The sequence below is a fragment of the Enhydra lutris genome, unplaced genomic scaffold, assembly GCF_002288905.1.
Source record: "Enhydra lutris kenyoni isolate GAN:26980312 unplaced genomic scaffold, ASM228890v2 scaffoldscaffold68, whole genome shotgun sequence".
Classification (NCBI taxonomy): Eukaryota; Metazoa; Chordata; class Mammalia; order Carnivora; family Mustelidae; genus Enhydra; species Enhydra lutris.
The window spans coordinates 6,214,189-6,228,740 of NW_019154152.1; the positions used below are offsets into that span (position 1 = coordinate 6,214,189).

Consider the following 14,552-nt stretch of genomic DNA (forward strand, 5'->3'; position numbering starts at 1 on the left):
ATGACGGGGCTGCTGGGCTCTTTCTTTTCCTTTGGCCCCTCCTTTGTTTCTCAGCGTAATATGCGGAGGAGTGAGGTCAAGTTCTCCTCTGGTGAGCAATACTCGTCCACTGATGGTCAGATGGAATGTGTGGGTGTCTGTGCTGCTCCGAGGAGGTCCAGGCGCCCTTCATCAGTTCCAGCCCCACGTGTGCCAGGGCCTGGTAGGTATCAAAGGGGAGGTGTCAGGGTTGTCCCACCTATCCTTTTATTTTTTTATTTTTATTTTTAAGAGGGAGAGATATGCGGGGGGGGGGGGAGAGGCAGAAAGAGAGGAGAGAGAATCTCAAGCATATTCCATGCCCAGTGCAGAGCCCAACACGGGGCTCAATCTCGCCACCCTGAGATCATGACTTGAGCTGAAACCAACAGTCAGACACTTAACTGACTGAGCCACCCAGGAGCCCCCACCCATCCTCTTAATACCAGCACCACCAGGCAGAAGAGAACGAGTGGGTTTTGGCAAAGTGGATCCAGGCTTGGCTTGAGGTCTGTTTGAACTAGAAAAAAATCTTTTTCATTCGGTCCCCAGAACCTGGTTGGTTGGGCTCTTGCCCCAGAGAGGTGAGTCACCTAGGCCTCACCTCCAGCTCTTTGAGTCCAAACGGCCTGAAGCCTAGATCCCACATCTCCTTGGCAGCCTCTGATGCCATCTTTTCTTGCTCTCTCCTGAATTAGCTCTGCCAACAGCAGAGATTTTTAGGGGAGTCTGAGGATTTACTGTAAATCACTCCTGTGTAAGCAGGCTTGCTTTTGCAAACTGCCCCATGACTTGCGCCCAAAGGCCCTTGGATTCTAACATACTCCTAACCTTTTTCTATTTTTGGTGCGTAGTTAAAATGCTGATATCTGAGTCTCAGCAACTTTCCCTGTTCCCAAATACCTTTTTCTAGTTCTCAGACATTTTGCTACAGAGATGGATTCCCCACCGACTATAGATCAAAGGGCTAATTCTGGACTCTGAAAGTTTCTGCCAATAGTTGCTTCTCTTCTTCGGAAGAGTGCCACCGCACCAGTGTATTAGTTCTATGTTTTAAACACAACACAAAATCCTCCTCTCCCTTCACTGCTGCTTCATACCTACACAAGTCTGCAGTGTGGGACAGCAGTCAGTCTAACGACCTGCTTTCTGCTTCTGCTTTTGTATCTTCACCCCTTTTTCTCCCTGTTTACTCAGGTCAGAGGCTGTGATTTAAATCCCACCTCTTGCCCACTGGTCCAGCTCTGGAAAGTTCTGGAAAACCACCCTTCTCTGTCAAACTTCTCATCTGGAGCAATCCTGGAGACCGTTTTTGTGATGATCAAAAGAGGTGATAATTAGTGAGCCCTCAAAGAGCCTGTTTCTCTTATCATTTGAACTTGCCTCCTTTTCTGAATTAGAAGACTTCCAGCTTTGAAATCTGGTGTGAAGCCAGGGGGCCAATGAGTATAGAGTTTGTACCTTCTTGCCATTCCTCAGCAGTCCCAGCAAATATGCTCCAACTCTCTATGGGTTCACAAAGTCAGAGAGGGGCTCATTTGTGAAACTTACAAAAGGTCTCAGTTTTTAGCCGAAACCTCCTTATGCAGGCATTTAGGGCCTGATAAACAGTGTGCCTGAGAGGGAAGAGGCGGGAGGAGAGAGATGGAGAGATAGAAACTACACACCCACATGCCTTCCTTCTTATTTGCTGGCACAGACATATATCAGCTCACAAAGAGGTGCAGTGGGAAATGAGTAGAAAAACTCCTGGCTGTTCCACCTGCTTACCTTTCTTGGAACACGGCACGCATCTCTCCCATCTCTCCTGGGCCTGCGCTCAGCAGCTTGCTAAGCACCCAGAAAGCAGAGTGGCTGGGGGGCCTGCAGCCTGCACTTCTTTCAGTGCCTGCCTTTCTTCCCCCACTCCTGCTTCTCCCAGTCACTGGACTGAACACAACCCTTCACCCCAGCGCCATGTCACAGATCCAAACCCCCCAGGAGGCATTGCTCTGGGCCTTGAGAGACCTTGAGGAGAAAAGCTTCAAGCTCTTCAAGTTCCATTTACGGAACAACTGTTTGCTTGAGGGGAAGATGCTGCTGGCGCGCGGGGAGCTAGAGGGCCTGAGCCCGGTGGACCTGGCTTCTCGGCTCATTTCCCTGCATGGAGCATGGGAGGCTGTGAAGGTGGTGATTAGCGTCCTGAGAGCCATGAACCTGTTGGAAACTGTGGACCGGCTGAGCCACATCTGTCTGAACGGTGAGTGCAGTGGGAGACAAGGGGACCTCAGTCCTGGGGGACTCCCCCACCCCCGTGACATTTCCAGGGACTCCCACAGCCTATAGTGGGTGCTGTCTCTCACTCTTGCCCTCTGTCTGTACCAAGGAGCGCCAGTGCCCAGGGTCCTGGTGGTCTCCAGTTGAAGGCTCTGACAGCTGCTGGGGGAGGGCCTGAGCCGAGGGTGGGGTCTTATAGAAGACTACACTCATCTTGTGGCCATAATGTCCTACCTCCTACTTCCGATTTTAGTGCCAGGGAGAGGAGGGCAGAGGAGAGGGGCTTAGAGACTGAGGGTGGTGTTGGTGAAGGGGTTTCCACTAACCAGCCAAAATGGCCTTGGGGTGGGTGGGGGTGTCAGAACTTTCCTCAGCTGCTTCCCACAGAGGACAGCCTGCTCGGGGATCCTGCTCTCTCAATCATCTGGTGGATTGATGCTGCCCTAGAGAAGAGGGTGGGCATGGAACCCAGAAAGTCTCCTTTCCCTTCTCGTGGGGTGCAGGGAGAGCCTGTGCTCCCCCCATAACCCCTGTCACACCCGAGAGCTCCATTGACAGAGTCAGGACTTCTGCCCGGGAGCTGCTTTATCTTGAGTGCCTGGCTTGATCATTACCAAGAACAGGTTCCTATTACTTCCTTCGCCATCCTCCGGCTTCCCTTTTCTTTCTCCACTCTGTCCTCACCATTTCAAATGGAGATGTTTCAAAGGAGCAGTCAGACATTCACACACACCGAGACTTTTGCACGCATACATAGTCTTACAAACACCCACCTGCTGATGCTCACCGACACACCTTCCTCACACAAAAATGCACAAGCTTGCAGAAGCGTCCTCTCATGAGCCTGTGTGGATACAAGCACTCACTCATACCCCACCGATATGCGCACACACAAAACACAAGCTTGCACACTCATACGGATGTGTGTGCAGGCACACACACATGTCCAGGGGGCCCTCCCCTTGAAGCTCGAAGTATAAACCTAAGGAAGATACAAGTTAGAGAGCAGACGAGATGAAACTAGAGAGCAGAGTCCAGAGTTTGAAAGGCCCCCTTGGTCTTTATTACCCTCTGACCGGCTAACCCCCCACATGTCTGGCTCAGATTACAGAAAAATGTACCGAGAGCACGTGCGCAGTCTAGAGGAGAGGCAAGAGGGAGGAATCGGCGGTAGCTACAATCAGCTGCTCCTGGTGACCACGTCAAACCCAGAGAGCGCAGATCCGTCCGCCTGCCCCCTCCCAGAGCAGGAGCTGGACTCTGTCTCGGTGGAGACTCTGTTCGATCCGGGAGAGAAGTCCTACCAAGCCCCGCCCACAGTGGTGCTACAGGGGTCCGCGGGCACCGGAAAGACAACGCTGGCCAGGAAAATGGTGCTGGACTGGGCCACGGGCACCCTGTACCCAGGCCAGTTTGATTATGTCTTTTATGTCAGCTGCAGAGAAGTGGTCCTGTTGCCTGAGGGTACACCGGACCAGCTCCTCTTCTGGTGTTGCGGGGACAACCAGGCGCCTGTCAAAGAGATGCGGAGGGAGGAGGAGCGGCTGCTGTTCATCTTGGATGGCTTTGATGAACTGCAGAGGCCCTTTGCAACAGGCTTGAAGAAACTGAGTCTGAACCCCATGGAGAACGTGCTGCACCGTCTAATCAGGAGAGAGGTGTTTTCCAGGTGTTCCCTCCTCATCACCACCCGGCCGGTGGCTTTGCACAGTCTGAAGCCCTTGCTGAAGCAATCGCGCCATATTCACATCCTAGGCTTCTCTGGGGATGAGAGGAGGAGGTATTTCAGCTCTTATTTCGCCGACGAGGAGCAAGCCAGAAATGCCTTTGACATTGTGCAAGGAAATGATGTGCTGTACAAATCATGTCAAATTCCAGGCATTTGCTGGGTGATCTGCTCCTGGCTCAAGGAGCGGATGGAGAGGGGCAGAGAGATCTCAGAGAATCTCAGTAATGGCACGGACATCTTCATGGCCTATGTCTCCACCTTCCTGCCGCCCAATGATAATGAAGACTGCACCGAGCTTACCAGCCACAGGGTCCTGCGTGGTCTGTGCTCCTTAGCCGCTGAGGGGATCCAGCACCAGAGGTTCATATTTGAAGAAGCTGATCTCAGGAAGCACAATTTAGATGGGGCCAGCCTTGATGCTTTCCTGAGCAGCATGCCTTACCAAGAGGGAGGTCATATGAAGACATTCTATACCTTCCGCCACATTAGCTTCCAAGAGTTTTTTCATGCCGTGTCCTACCTGGTGAAAGAGGACCAGAGCGACCTGGGGAAAGAGTCCCACAGAGAACTGAGGAGGCTTCTGGATGAAGAGGAGGCAGAGAATGGGGAGATGACCCTCAGTATACAGTTTTTATTGGACATTTTGAAGAAAGAGACGTCCTCGAACTTTGAGTTAAAGTTCTTCCTCAAAGTTTCTCCCTCGCTAAAGCAGGAGTTGATGTATTTTAAAGAACAAATTAAATCTATAAAGCATAAAAGGGCCTGGGATTTGGAATTCTCCCTAAATCCGTCTAAAATAAGGAATCTGGTGAAGGGCGTTCAGATAAGTGATGTATCGTTAAAGATGGGACAGTCAAATAAGAAATCCCACGACAGGAACTCATTTTCTGTCAAAACCAGCTTGAAGGATGAACGGAAAGAGAAGCAAGGTCCTGTTGTGGGCAAAGATAATATAGCAAAGACACAAAAGGAGACTTCTAATGGAAAAGGCAGAGAGATGGAGAAATGAGAGATGCGGAGGGTAGGAGCAGTAGGATAGAAAGCAGATAAATGGGACAGTAGAGCTGAAGGGTCAGGAGGGTTGGGGGGAGGGATGGGAGAAGGGGGAAGACAGAGTGTAAAAAGGAATGGAGAGATGAGAGATTGAATTAATGGGTACTGGAAAGAGTAGAAGGGAAGGGGGGAAATAGAAAAGAAAATTAGATAATATGGGATCAGAAAACTTGGAACATAGGCTATGGGGCAAGGCCATGTGGACTGAGTCCCTAGGAACAACCACACTTACCATCAATGGCTCAAATTCAGTTATTTAGCATCCCGTTCACCAAGAGAAGCTGTTTATAACCTTCTCTACTTGGAATTTAGTGTTAACATCCAGGACCAAACATGGGAAGGGGCTCTTTTCTATAAATAAACTTTTAAATATAATAAACTGTGGATTGTGCTCATTCTATAAGATTGGGTAATGTGAAGCATATCAATATCAACATTTAAAGGAAATAGTGTACTGTGTCTTAATGGAATATCCCTTTGACTCTGTATTTGTGATTAATTGCTGCTTAAGTAAATAGTAGCTTTGCATCTTCCTAGAAACTTCTAGAATTTCTGTGTTGGAAATGAACCATATCTTGTCACAGACCTCTCATCTTAGAAACTCTTCCATGACTTGACCTAGCTCTGTACTAATACCATGTCACTTATTGTCCCCAGTGATGCTGTCACCTCCCTTTTCTTTTTAGAAAGTCCAGTTAGGGGACGCCGGGTGGCTCAGTTTTTAAGCGACTGCCTTTGGCTCAGGTCATGATCTCAGGGTCCTGGGATCAAGCCCCTCATCAGGCTCCCTGCTCAGCGGGGAGCCTGCTTCTCCCTCTCCCACTCTCTTGCTTGTGTTCCCTCTCTTGCTCTGTCTCTCTCTCTTTGTCAAATAAAATCTTAAAAAAAAAAAGAAAGTCCAGTTAGTTCCGAGAGATAACTCATAATCTCTTTTTCTGCTCTGGCTCCCTCTGTATAGAAAACAAGAAGAATTCAAAGGAATTCTAGATGTAAGTAGGGTCAGTTTCCAACTCTCTTTTCATGGATGAGGAAATTGAAGTTCAGTTAGGAGCCCCATCAATTTCTGGGGTTCTTCAGAGAGATCTCTTATTTCCTGCCCCTCAGCCAACAAGGTAGAGGCCCTTGAGGACCTGGTGCAGACACAGAAAACCTACCCCCGCCCCAGCTGTTGCTGCTGGTATCATCACATCCAAGAATGCCAATGCTGCCTTGAACACTCAGTGACCCATAGGAAGGTTACAGACACTCCTCATTTTGCTTTTCATACAAATTTATTCCTGTCATGACTCCTCACAAGTCAAGTCCGTGTGTACCAATTCCAGCAATCTACTGGACATGGCCAGATGTCTGAACCCAAGGGAACTTAGCTTTAGGTAGCCAACTTGGGATATAGTAACAATATTACTAACTCTTTTTCACACAGCAAGTTTGGTGGCTCCATATTTGATAATTATATACATAGCATACTGAACACGTAGATGGTATTTGTATCTAGAATATGTGTAACAAACAGTATGTGTGCATGTGTATACTTATTTAAAGAGCCATTTGTATTGCATTACTACAGAGGCTGGCTGGCATCCAGTGAGCGAGGCTGTGTTGCCACCCAAGGGCTTAGATGTTCACAGCAGACCAGCTCCTGAATGTCATAGAGAATTTGGGAACAATGGAACAGGTGCCCAGCCACACTGCTGGATTTTCATGGGGCCAAGGAGTCCTGTTTAAAAAAACAAACAGGGGCACCTGGGTGGCTTAGTGGGTTAAAGCCTCTGCCTTCAGCTCCGGTCATGATCCCAGGGTTCTGGGATCGAGCCCCACATCAGACTCTCTGCTCAGCAGGGAGCCTGCTTCCTCCTCTCTCTCTCTCTGCCTTCCTCTCTGCCTACTTGTGATCTCTATCTGTCAAATAAGTAAATAAAATCTTTTAAAAAACAAACAAACAAACAAACAAACATGGATCTAACATCCAATTAAGGTTTAGAGATGTTATTTTGCTTAGGATTCATGTTCAGTTTAAAGTAGCTGAAGCAAAAATTAAATGACCCACTGCATTTTTTAAAGATAACTGGCTTCTAGTTTTAGCTATGTCGGGTCTTTTTTTTTTTTTTTTTAAGACTTTATTTATTTATTTGACAGAGACGGTGAAAGAGGGAACACAAGCAGGGGGAGTGGGAGAGGGAGAAGCAGGCTCCCCACTGAGTAGGGAGCCTGATGTGGGGCTCGATCCCAGGACCCTGGGATCATGTCCCAAGCCGAAGGCAGATGTTCAATGACTGAGCCACCCAGGCACCCCTTTCTGGCTCTTTCTAACAATGGCATCAAGGCTTTCACTCTCTCTCCCCTCTGTTGCTCTTTTTACAGTTGCCCTTTCTTCTTATTTCAGAGAGTGACTCTAATGTGTCAGTGAAGATGGCCATATGGGTTGTCAACTTAAATCACCCTTACAGTCAACAACCCAAAAGGAACAGAATTGTCTTTGCCAACAAGTCCAGCAGAGAAATTGGGAGTGGCTTCTGACCTGACCCTGGGTATGTGCTAAGTCTTGAACAACCACAGTGATCTGGAAGATGAACTTCTCTGATTAGACAGGCCTAAGTCTGATGGTCTAGGTCACACCCCCCAGGGCTACGTAAGAAAGGATCAACACCTCTTGAAAGGTATGGAATGGGAGAATGGCTCCCCAAAGAAAAGATCCTGAGTAGACAGAATGATATGTCACAGAGACGTTACATAAATACTGTTAGGGCCAATTTAATGTTAAAACCTGTTTAACTATTAGGGCCTGCTTAGCCAGAGCGACTCCATATTGCCTAGGTAGCCATATTGTTGTTTACAACCACGGACTTCATTCCAGGAATAAACACCCCCATAGTTCCTGGTATGGTTCGGGTATCGATTCTGGGAGTAAACGCCTTAACAATAGAAGCCACGTACCTTGGGTCTGCAGTTATGCCCTATAAAACCAGCCTGTGAGATCGGGAGCGGGTAGCTCTCTTCGGAAGCGGCCCTGGACAGTCAGTCTGACTTCTAATGCTTGGCATGGAATAAAGCTTCACATAACTTTCACTTTGTCTCAGTCTCATTCCCCTGGCCAGTCAGTCTAACTTCTAATGCTTGGCATAGAATAAGGCTTTGCATAACTTTCACTTTGTCTCAGTCTCATTCCTTTGATAATGGACCCCAACATTCTGGGGGCTCGTCCGGGATCTAATGACGAGAACTGAGTCAGCGTCAGAATTTCTGGGAAAAGCCTCCGGAGGTAAGATCTTGAGATTTTATCCTGTAGGATCTGGTCTGTCTGTCTGGTTGCAGAGCTCCAGGGTATAGCCCACCGGGGAGAAGATGGACGCAGCATTGCTCCCTAGGGCTGGAGTGGATGCGGGGATGCCCCATCCCTCCACTGGGATGCCGGGAGTTCGAGTCCCCCTAGGCAGTCAGGGGACCGAGAAAATCCCCACCAGCGGCAGGTTGTATTTTTGAGTTGGGATTATATCTTGCACACCCTTAGACTTGATATCTGGTTGAGGAAGGGCTGCTGGGTCTGGTCTGTGGTTGTCTTTGTCTTGTCTTTTTGTTGTCTGTTGTGTTGTTTGTTGTGTTTGAAGAAATGGGGCAAGCAGAGAGTAAGGGACCTATGACACCCCTAAGTCTTGTTCTCCAGCATTTCAAGGATTTTCAAGGTAAAACCACCCAGTTGGGTGACAAGGTTTACCCAGGAAAACTCTCTAAAACTGGGAATCCTTTCTGTACCTTCTGGCAGCACTCCCCCCTTCTGTTTCTGCACCGACTTGGGTGCGGCCTGCATAACTGGCCTCTAGACCGTCCTCGGTGCTTCCTGCACCACGGCTCCTTCCCTCTTCACTGTCAAGGAGCAAGAAGAGCAGCCTCTGGACCTAACACCCCCCACTCCAGATCTTCCCACCCGTGTCTCAGGTAAACATTAAAAGTGGAGTGGGTCCAGGTGAAACATAAATCAGTATTTTAACTAAGTTAAGATTTTGGTTTAATAAAGATAGACATGTCTTTAAATTTACAGCAGTAAATGTGAAACTTCAATCAAAGTTTACTGAAGGTCAAATAAGCTCATGCTATTTGTTAAAATCTGTTAGCAAAGAAACAACTGAACTGATGGTTAATTGTCTGTCTCAAAGTTTTAATGGGTAATTGTTAAAGTAACTTTCAAAGTCTTTGGTAACCTGAAACCTCAATGTTTTGATTGGATGACAAATGGAATTAAATCTGTTGGACATCTAGGTCTTAACCAAATGGGATAAAATGCTAAAGCATTGAGTACTTGATATAGGTTTGTGCTTTTGACTTCTTACTGCAAAGAAACTAAGAATATTTAAATCTGTTGGTAAACATGTTTTGTGCTTAACTAATTCATAAATTTGCCATCCACAGAATTCTGTTGTAACTGTTCACAATTGGTTAATACTTGACCATCACTAGAAACTAAAATGTTTCTAAGAATAGAAAATTCTGCTAACTGTAACTAAGACTGATGGAAGTAAGGGAAATAACCCTATATGTAAAAATGTAGGAGATATATAAGAAAGATAAGGAATGGGAATACATTTTGTTAAAGAAAAGGTAATTTTGTCCTAAATGAGATGGTTGTTTGAAAGGAAATGGCTTGGGACAAAACCTGGATACAAAAGAAAGTTGTAGAAGGTTTGTGAAGGGAAATTTTCAGAAAAAAAAAAAAATTAGGTATGGTCAGAACGGACTACCAAAAGAAATACGCCATAAGGTTTTTATTAAAAATTTTAATGTTGTCTGAAAAACCAGAGGAAAGGCAGTTGACTGATAGTAAGTTTTAAAAAAACTGTACACACAAAAAAGAGGGCCTAAGAGAGTAAATAGTTTTGTCTTAAAGTAAAAATATCTGGTTGCACCAGAACATGAAAGGAGATAATAAAAACTAAACTTGAGGGCATATAGTAAGTCGTAGAAGGCTTGGGATAGTGACTTATTTGCCTTGGTTTATAGGTTTGAAAGAAAACAATGAAATATGTTAAAAATTTGACCATATTAGATCAGTTTTGATGGATTTATTCACAAGAAGGGAAAAAAGACTAATAAATCTGTTCCTGTAAAATGTTTCTGTTCAAATGAAGCAGAGTATTTAAGGAAGGAAGACTAAAGCCCTGTGTCATGGCAAATCTATATTGGTGATCCATTCAAGTAAATGTTAAAATCAGAGGGCAGTAAATCTTGCCTTTGCCAGTCAGTCAGCCCCAGATATAAGGAAGAAACTTCAGAAAATTGAAGGATTTGAAGGAAAGAATCTGACTGAGTTAGTGGGAATAGCAGATAAGTTGTTTAACAACAGGGATACACAAGAAGATGAAAAACAGACTAAAAAAAGAGTTAAAGTTTTGACATTACATGAGGCGGGAAGGAGACAGGAAAAAAAAGGTCAGTGGAAAAGAAAAAGGCAGGTAGGAGATGGTCAATGGAAAAAAAAAGGCCTAAACACAGAGAAAGCAGGTGGGAAAGCTTAAATTCAGATCAGTGTGCTTACTGCAAGGAAGAAGGTCACTGGGCCGGAGAGTGCCCTAAGAAGAAAACGGCAATGCTGGCCACTAAAGACTGAAGGGGCCATGGTTCAGAGCCCCTCCCCGAACCTCGGGTTGAAATTGAGGTGGAGGGGAAATCAATTGATTTTTTGGTGGACACAGGAACCCAATTTTCATCATTACTAAAGCCTATGGGAAAACTATCTGGAGAGGAAGTCTGGGTACAAGGGGCAAATGGCACAGAAAGACAGAAATGGACAATAGAAAGGACTTTAAATTTGGCCTCGGGAGTAGTCAAACATCGATTCTTGGTCCTTCCTAATGCCCTGTATAACCTGATGGGAAGAGATCTCCTCCACAAACTATGGGCTGGCATTCAGTTCTTGGAAGGAGACATGACTGTGACTTTGGGACAACCCACTGTGCAGATGCTTGTGGCAGCAGTAGATGAACATCTCCTTTACAAGCCAGTCTCAAAACCAGAGGAGATAAGGGAGGGAAGCCTTCTCCAAACCCTACAGGTTGAGTTTCCCGAAGTCTGAGCAGAAGGGAGGCCTCCTGGCCTGCCCAAGGGACTGCCTCCAGTAGTGGTACAGTTAAAAGCAGCAGCTACGGCCGTTCGAGTCTGGCAGTACTCCCTCCCCTGGGAAGCAAAGGAAGGGATCAGAAAACACATTAACTGCCTCTGAGGAGACGTGATCCTAGTTCCTTGCAAGTCTCCATGGAACACACCTTTACTGCCCGTCAAAAAGGCTGAAACTGGGGAGTACCGACCCGTTCAGGACTTGCAGGAAGTTAACAAATGGGTTGAAGATATCCACCCAACGGTGCCCAACCCCTATACCCTACTCTCCCTCCTAGGCCCCAGAAGAACTGTGTATACCGTCTTAGATCTCAAGGATGCATTTTTCTGCATACCTTTGGCAAGGGAGTCTCAACCCCTCTTTGCTTTTGAGTGGTCTGACCCACAGGAAGTGTTCCAGGGCCAGTTCACCTGGACAAGACTTTCCCAAGGATTCAAAAATTCACCCACTATCTTCGACGAGACCCTACACGAGGATTTGCATGAGTACAGAATCACCAACCCAGGAGTCACTCTGTTACAGTATGTTGCTGAGGACTATGAGTCATGCTTGTGGGGGCGGGGGGACGGAAACTCTCTTACAGACTCTGCAGGAAAAAGGGTATCAGGTGTCATCAAGGAAAGCACAGTCTGTCAGAGCCACGCCACTTATTTAAGTTTTGATCTCCACGAGGGAGTGCATTCACTGTCTGAGTCCAGGAAACAGGTGATCACCCGATACCCCTGCCCCACCACGCCCCAACTAATGAGGGAGTTTCTTGGAACAGTGGGCTACTGTAGGCTGTGGATACCGCAGTTCACAGAGATTGCCCGACCTCTCTACGAACTGATTAAGGGAGGACTCACTACGGTAGAGTGGACACTGAGGCAGAAGGAGCGTTTTGAAAATTACAAACAGCCTTACTGAGTGCCCCAGCACTGGCCATCCCAGATGTTACCAAGCTTGTATGTGGATGAAAAGGCAGGGGTGGCCAAAGGGGTTTTGACGGGGGCCTTGGCAAAGGCCAGTAGCCTATGTTAGCAAGAAACTAGATCCAGTAGCGGCTGGGTTCCCCCCTTGCCTCCGCATAATTGCTGCCACGGCCCTCCTGGTCAAGGATGCAAGTAAATTGACTTTGGGTAAATCTCATCTTGACCACTACCCACACTATCAAGGGCCTTCTCTGGACTCCACCAGACCGATGGATGACAAATGCCCGAGTGACAGGGTATCAAGCCCTCCTCCTCAAGGAACCAAAAGTGATTTTCAGGCCCCTGGCAGTGCTAAATCCAGCCACGTTGCTGCCAGAAAAGCTAACTGACCACCCACACGACTGCGGGGAGGTCCTAACCCAGATCACAGGAATAAGGCCTGACCTCAGAGACACTCCCCTCCTGGATGCGGAGATGACTCTGTTCACAGAAGGGAGTAGCTACATGGCCGATGGAAAGAGGTATGTGGGGGCTGCGGTGGTTTCTCCTGAACAGGAGCTCTGAAAGGCAGCCCTGCCACATGGAACCTTGGCACAAAAAGTGGAGCTGATTGCACTCACCAAGGCACTGCAGATGGCCAAGGGTAAGACCGCCAACATCTATACGGACAGCAGGTACAGCAGGTATGCCTTTGCTAGTCTCCATATACATGGGGCTATTTTTTAAAAAATGGGCCTATTAACAGCAGAAGGAAAAGAAATAGAAAACAGAAAAGAAAATATTGGCTCTTCTCCAGGCTATTTGGGACCCAAAGGAGGTGGCCGTTATGCATTGCCCGGGGCACCAAAAGGGGACTAATCTGGTTTCATTTTTTTTTTAAATTTTTTTTAAATATTTTTTTTATTTTTTTATTTGACAGACAGAGATCACAAGTAGACAGAGAGGCAGACAGAGAGAGAGAGGGAGGGGGAAGCAGGCTCTCTGCTGAGCAGAGAGCCCGATGCGGGGCTTGATCCCAGAATGCTGAGATCATGACCTGAGCCGAAGGCAGAGGCTTTAACCCACTGAACCACCCAGGCACCCCACTAATCTGGTTTCAAAAGGAAACCAATTAGCAGATCGAAAAGCAAAGCAAGCAGCCAGGGAAACGGCTCAAGAACTGGTTACACTCCCGGCTCCAGCCTTACCAGAAAAACCGGATTATTCAGAGGAAGGTTTAAAATATTTCCAAAAATGGACTAAATTAGACTATGAAGGGGATTGGGCTAAGACTAGAGCAGGAGAGTTAATTCTTCCTCGAAGACTAGGAAAAAAAAAATCAGTAAGCCAAATACATCAGGGCACTCATTTAGGGACATGCAAGCTTAAGGAGCTCATGGGTAAACAGTTCCAGGTTTCTAAATTAGGGCATATCAGGATATGGTTGATAGATGTGCTCAATGTCAGGCGGTAAATGCAGGAGGAACTAGGTTGGGAAGAGAAAAAAGAGAAAGAGGAAGGGAACCAGGAATTTATTGGGAAGTAAGATTTTACAGAGATGAAACAGGGAAAGTATGGACACAAGTATATGTTAGTTTTTGTAGATGCCTTTTCAGGCTGGGTAGAGGCTTTTTCCACCAAATATGAAACGGCAGGAATGGTACCAAAAAGCTACTAGAGGAAATAATTCCTAGGTTTGGGTTGCCTCTCGCAATTGGGTCAGACATCTGCCGTGCATTTGTGAATTCAGTCTCACAGGCATTGGCCAAGGCCATGGGCACTAATTGGAAACTACACTGTGCCTACCGGCCCCAGAGTTCTGGACTAGTAGAGAGAATGAACCGGACTCTTAAAGAGACCTTGACAAAGTTAATTCTGGAGACTGGCGGTGGATGGGTGGATCTTCTTCCCTTTGCCCTCCTTAGGGCGCGGTGTACACCCTACTTAAATAAGGTTACCCCATTTAAAATAATGTTCAGGAGACCCTCTCCACTCTGCCCATGGCTACAAGAGGTTGCCCTAGCGGAAATGACTGATCAGTCTGTACTCCAGTCACTGCAGGCACTACAGCCTGTCTTTAAAAAAGCCCACGCAGGGATCCGAGCTGCCTACACTGAGACGGAGACGGAGATGGAACCACATCCTTACCAACCCAGAGACTTGGTTTAGATATGCCGCCACCAAATGGAAAACTTGGAGCCTCGTTAGAAGGGACCATTCACTGTCATCCTGACCACCCCCACAGGTGGTCATGCACAGTATGCATGTCATGCACATGCATGGTCATGCACAGTATGCATGTCATGTCAAATGAGCCTAAAACAAGAATGCCTCCCCAAAATGGGAGCCACTGCCAGTGGACCCCACCAAACTGTGGACTAAAACTAAGACTCAAAAGGGTTTCATAACTTGGTCACTTTTAACCCTGTTCCTACTCAGCAACTGCCAGGGGACACCTCATCGGCCTAAAAACAGCCCAATGGAAAATCAGAAAGACAGA

At 47.0% G+C, this 14,552-nt stretch overlaps 1 protein-coding gene across 1 annotated transcript; it reads left to right on the plus strand.

The window, feature by feature from the left end:
• Positions 1-1,974: 1,974 nt before the first annotated feature.
• On the plus strand, positions 1,975-5,497 carry LOC111159248 (NLR family pyrin domain containing 10). The gene is made up of 2 exons (XM_022521682.1): positions 1,975-2,257; positions 3,379-5,497. The coding sequence occupies exons 1-2, from the start codon at positions 1,975-1,977 to the stop codon at positions 5,010-5,012; spliced, it is 1,917 nt and encodes a 638-aa protein (XP_022377390.1). The 3' UTR covers positions 5,013-5,497.
• Positions 5,498-14,552: the final 9,055 nt, after the last annotated feature.

Excerpts from the sequence above, each read along its gene's own strand:
- LOC111159248 (XM_022521682.1), top strand. The coding sequence starts at position 1,975 with ATGTCACAGATCCAAACCCCCCAGGAGGCATTGCTCTGGGCCTTGAGA. Across the intron at positions 2,258-3,378 it reads GAGCCACATCTGTCTGAACG|ATTACAGAAAAATGTACCGA; the intron begins GTGAGTGCAGTG and ends TGTCTGGCTCAG.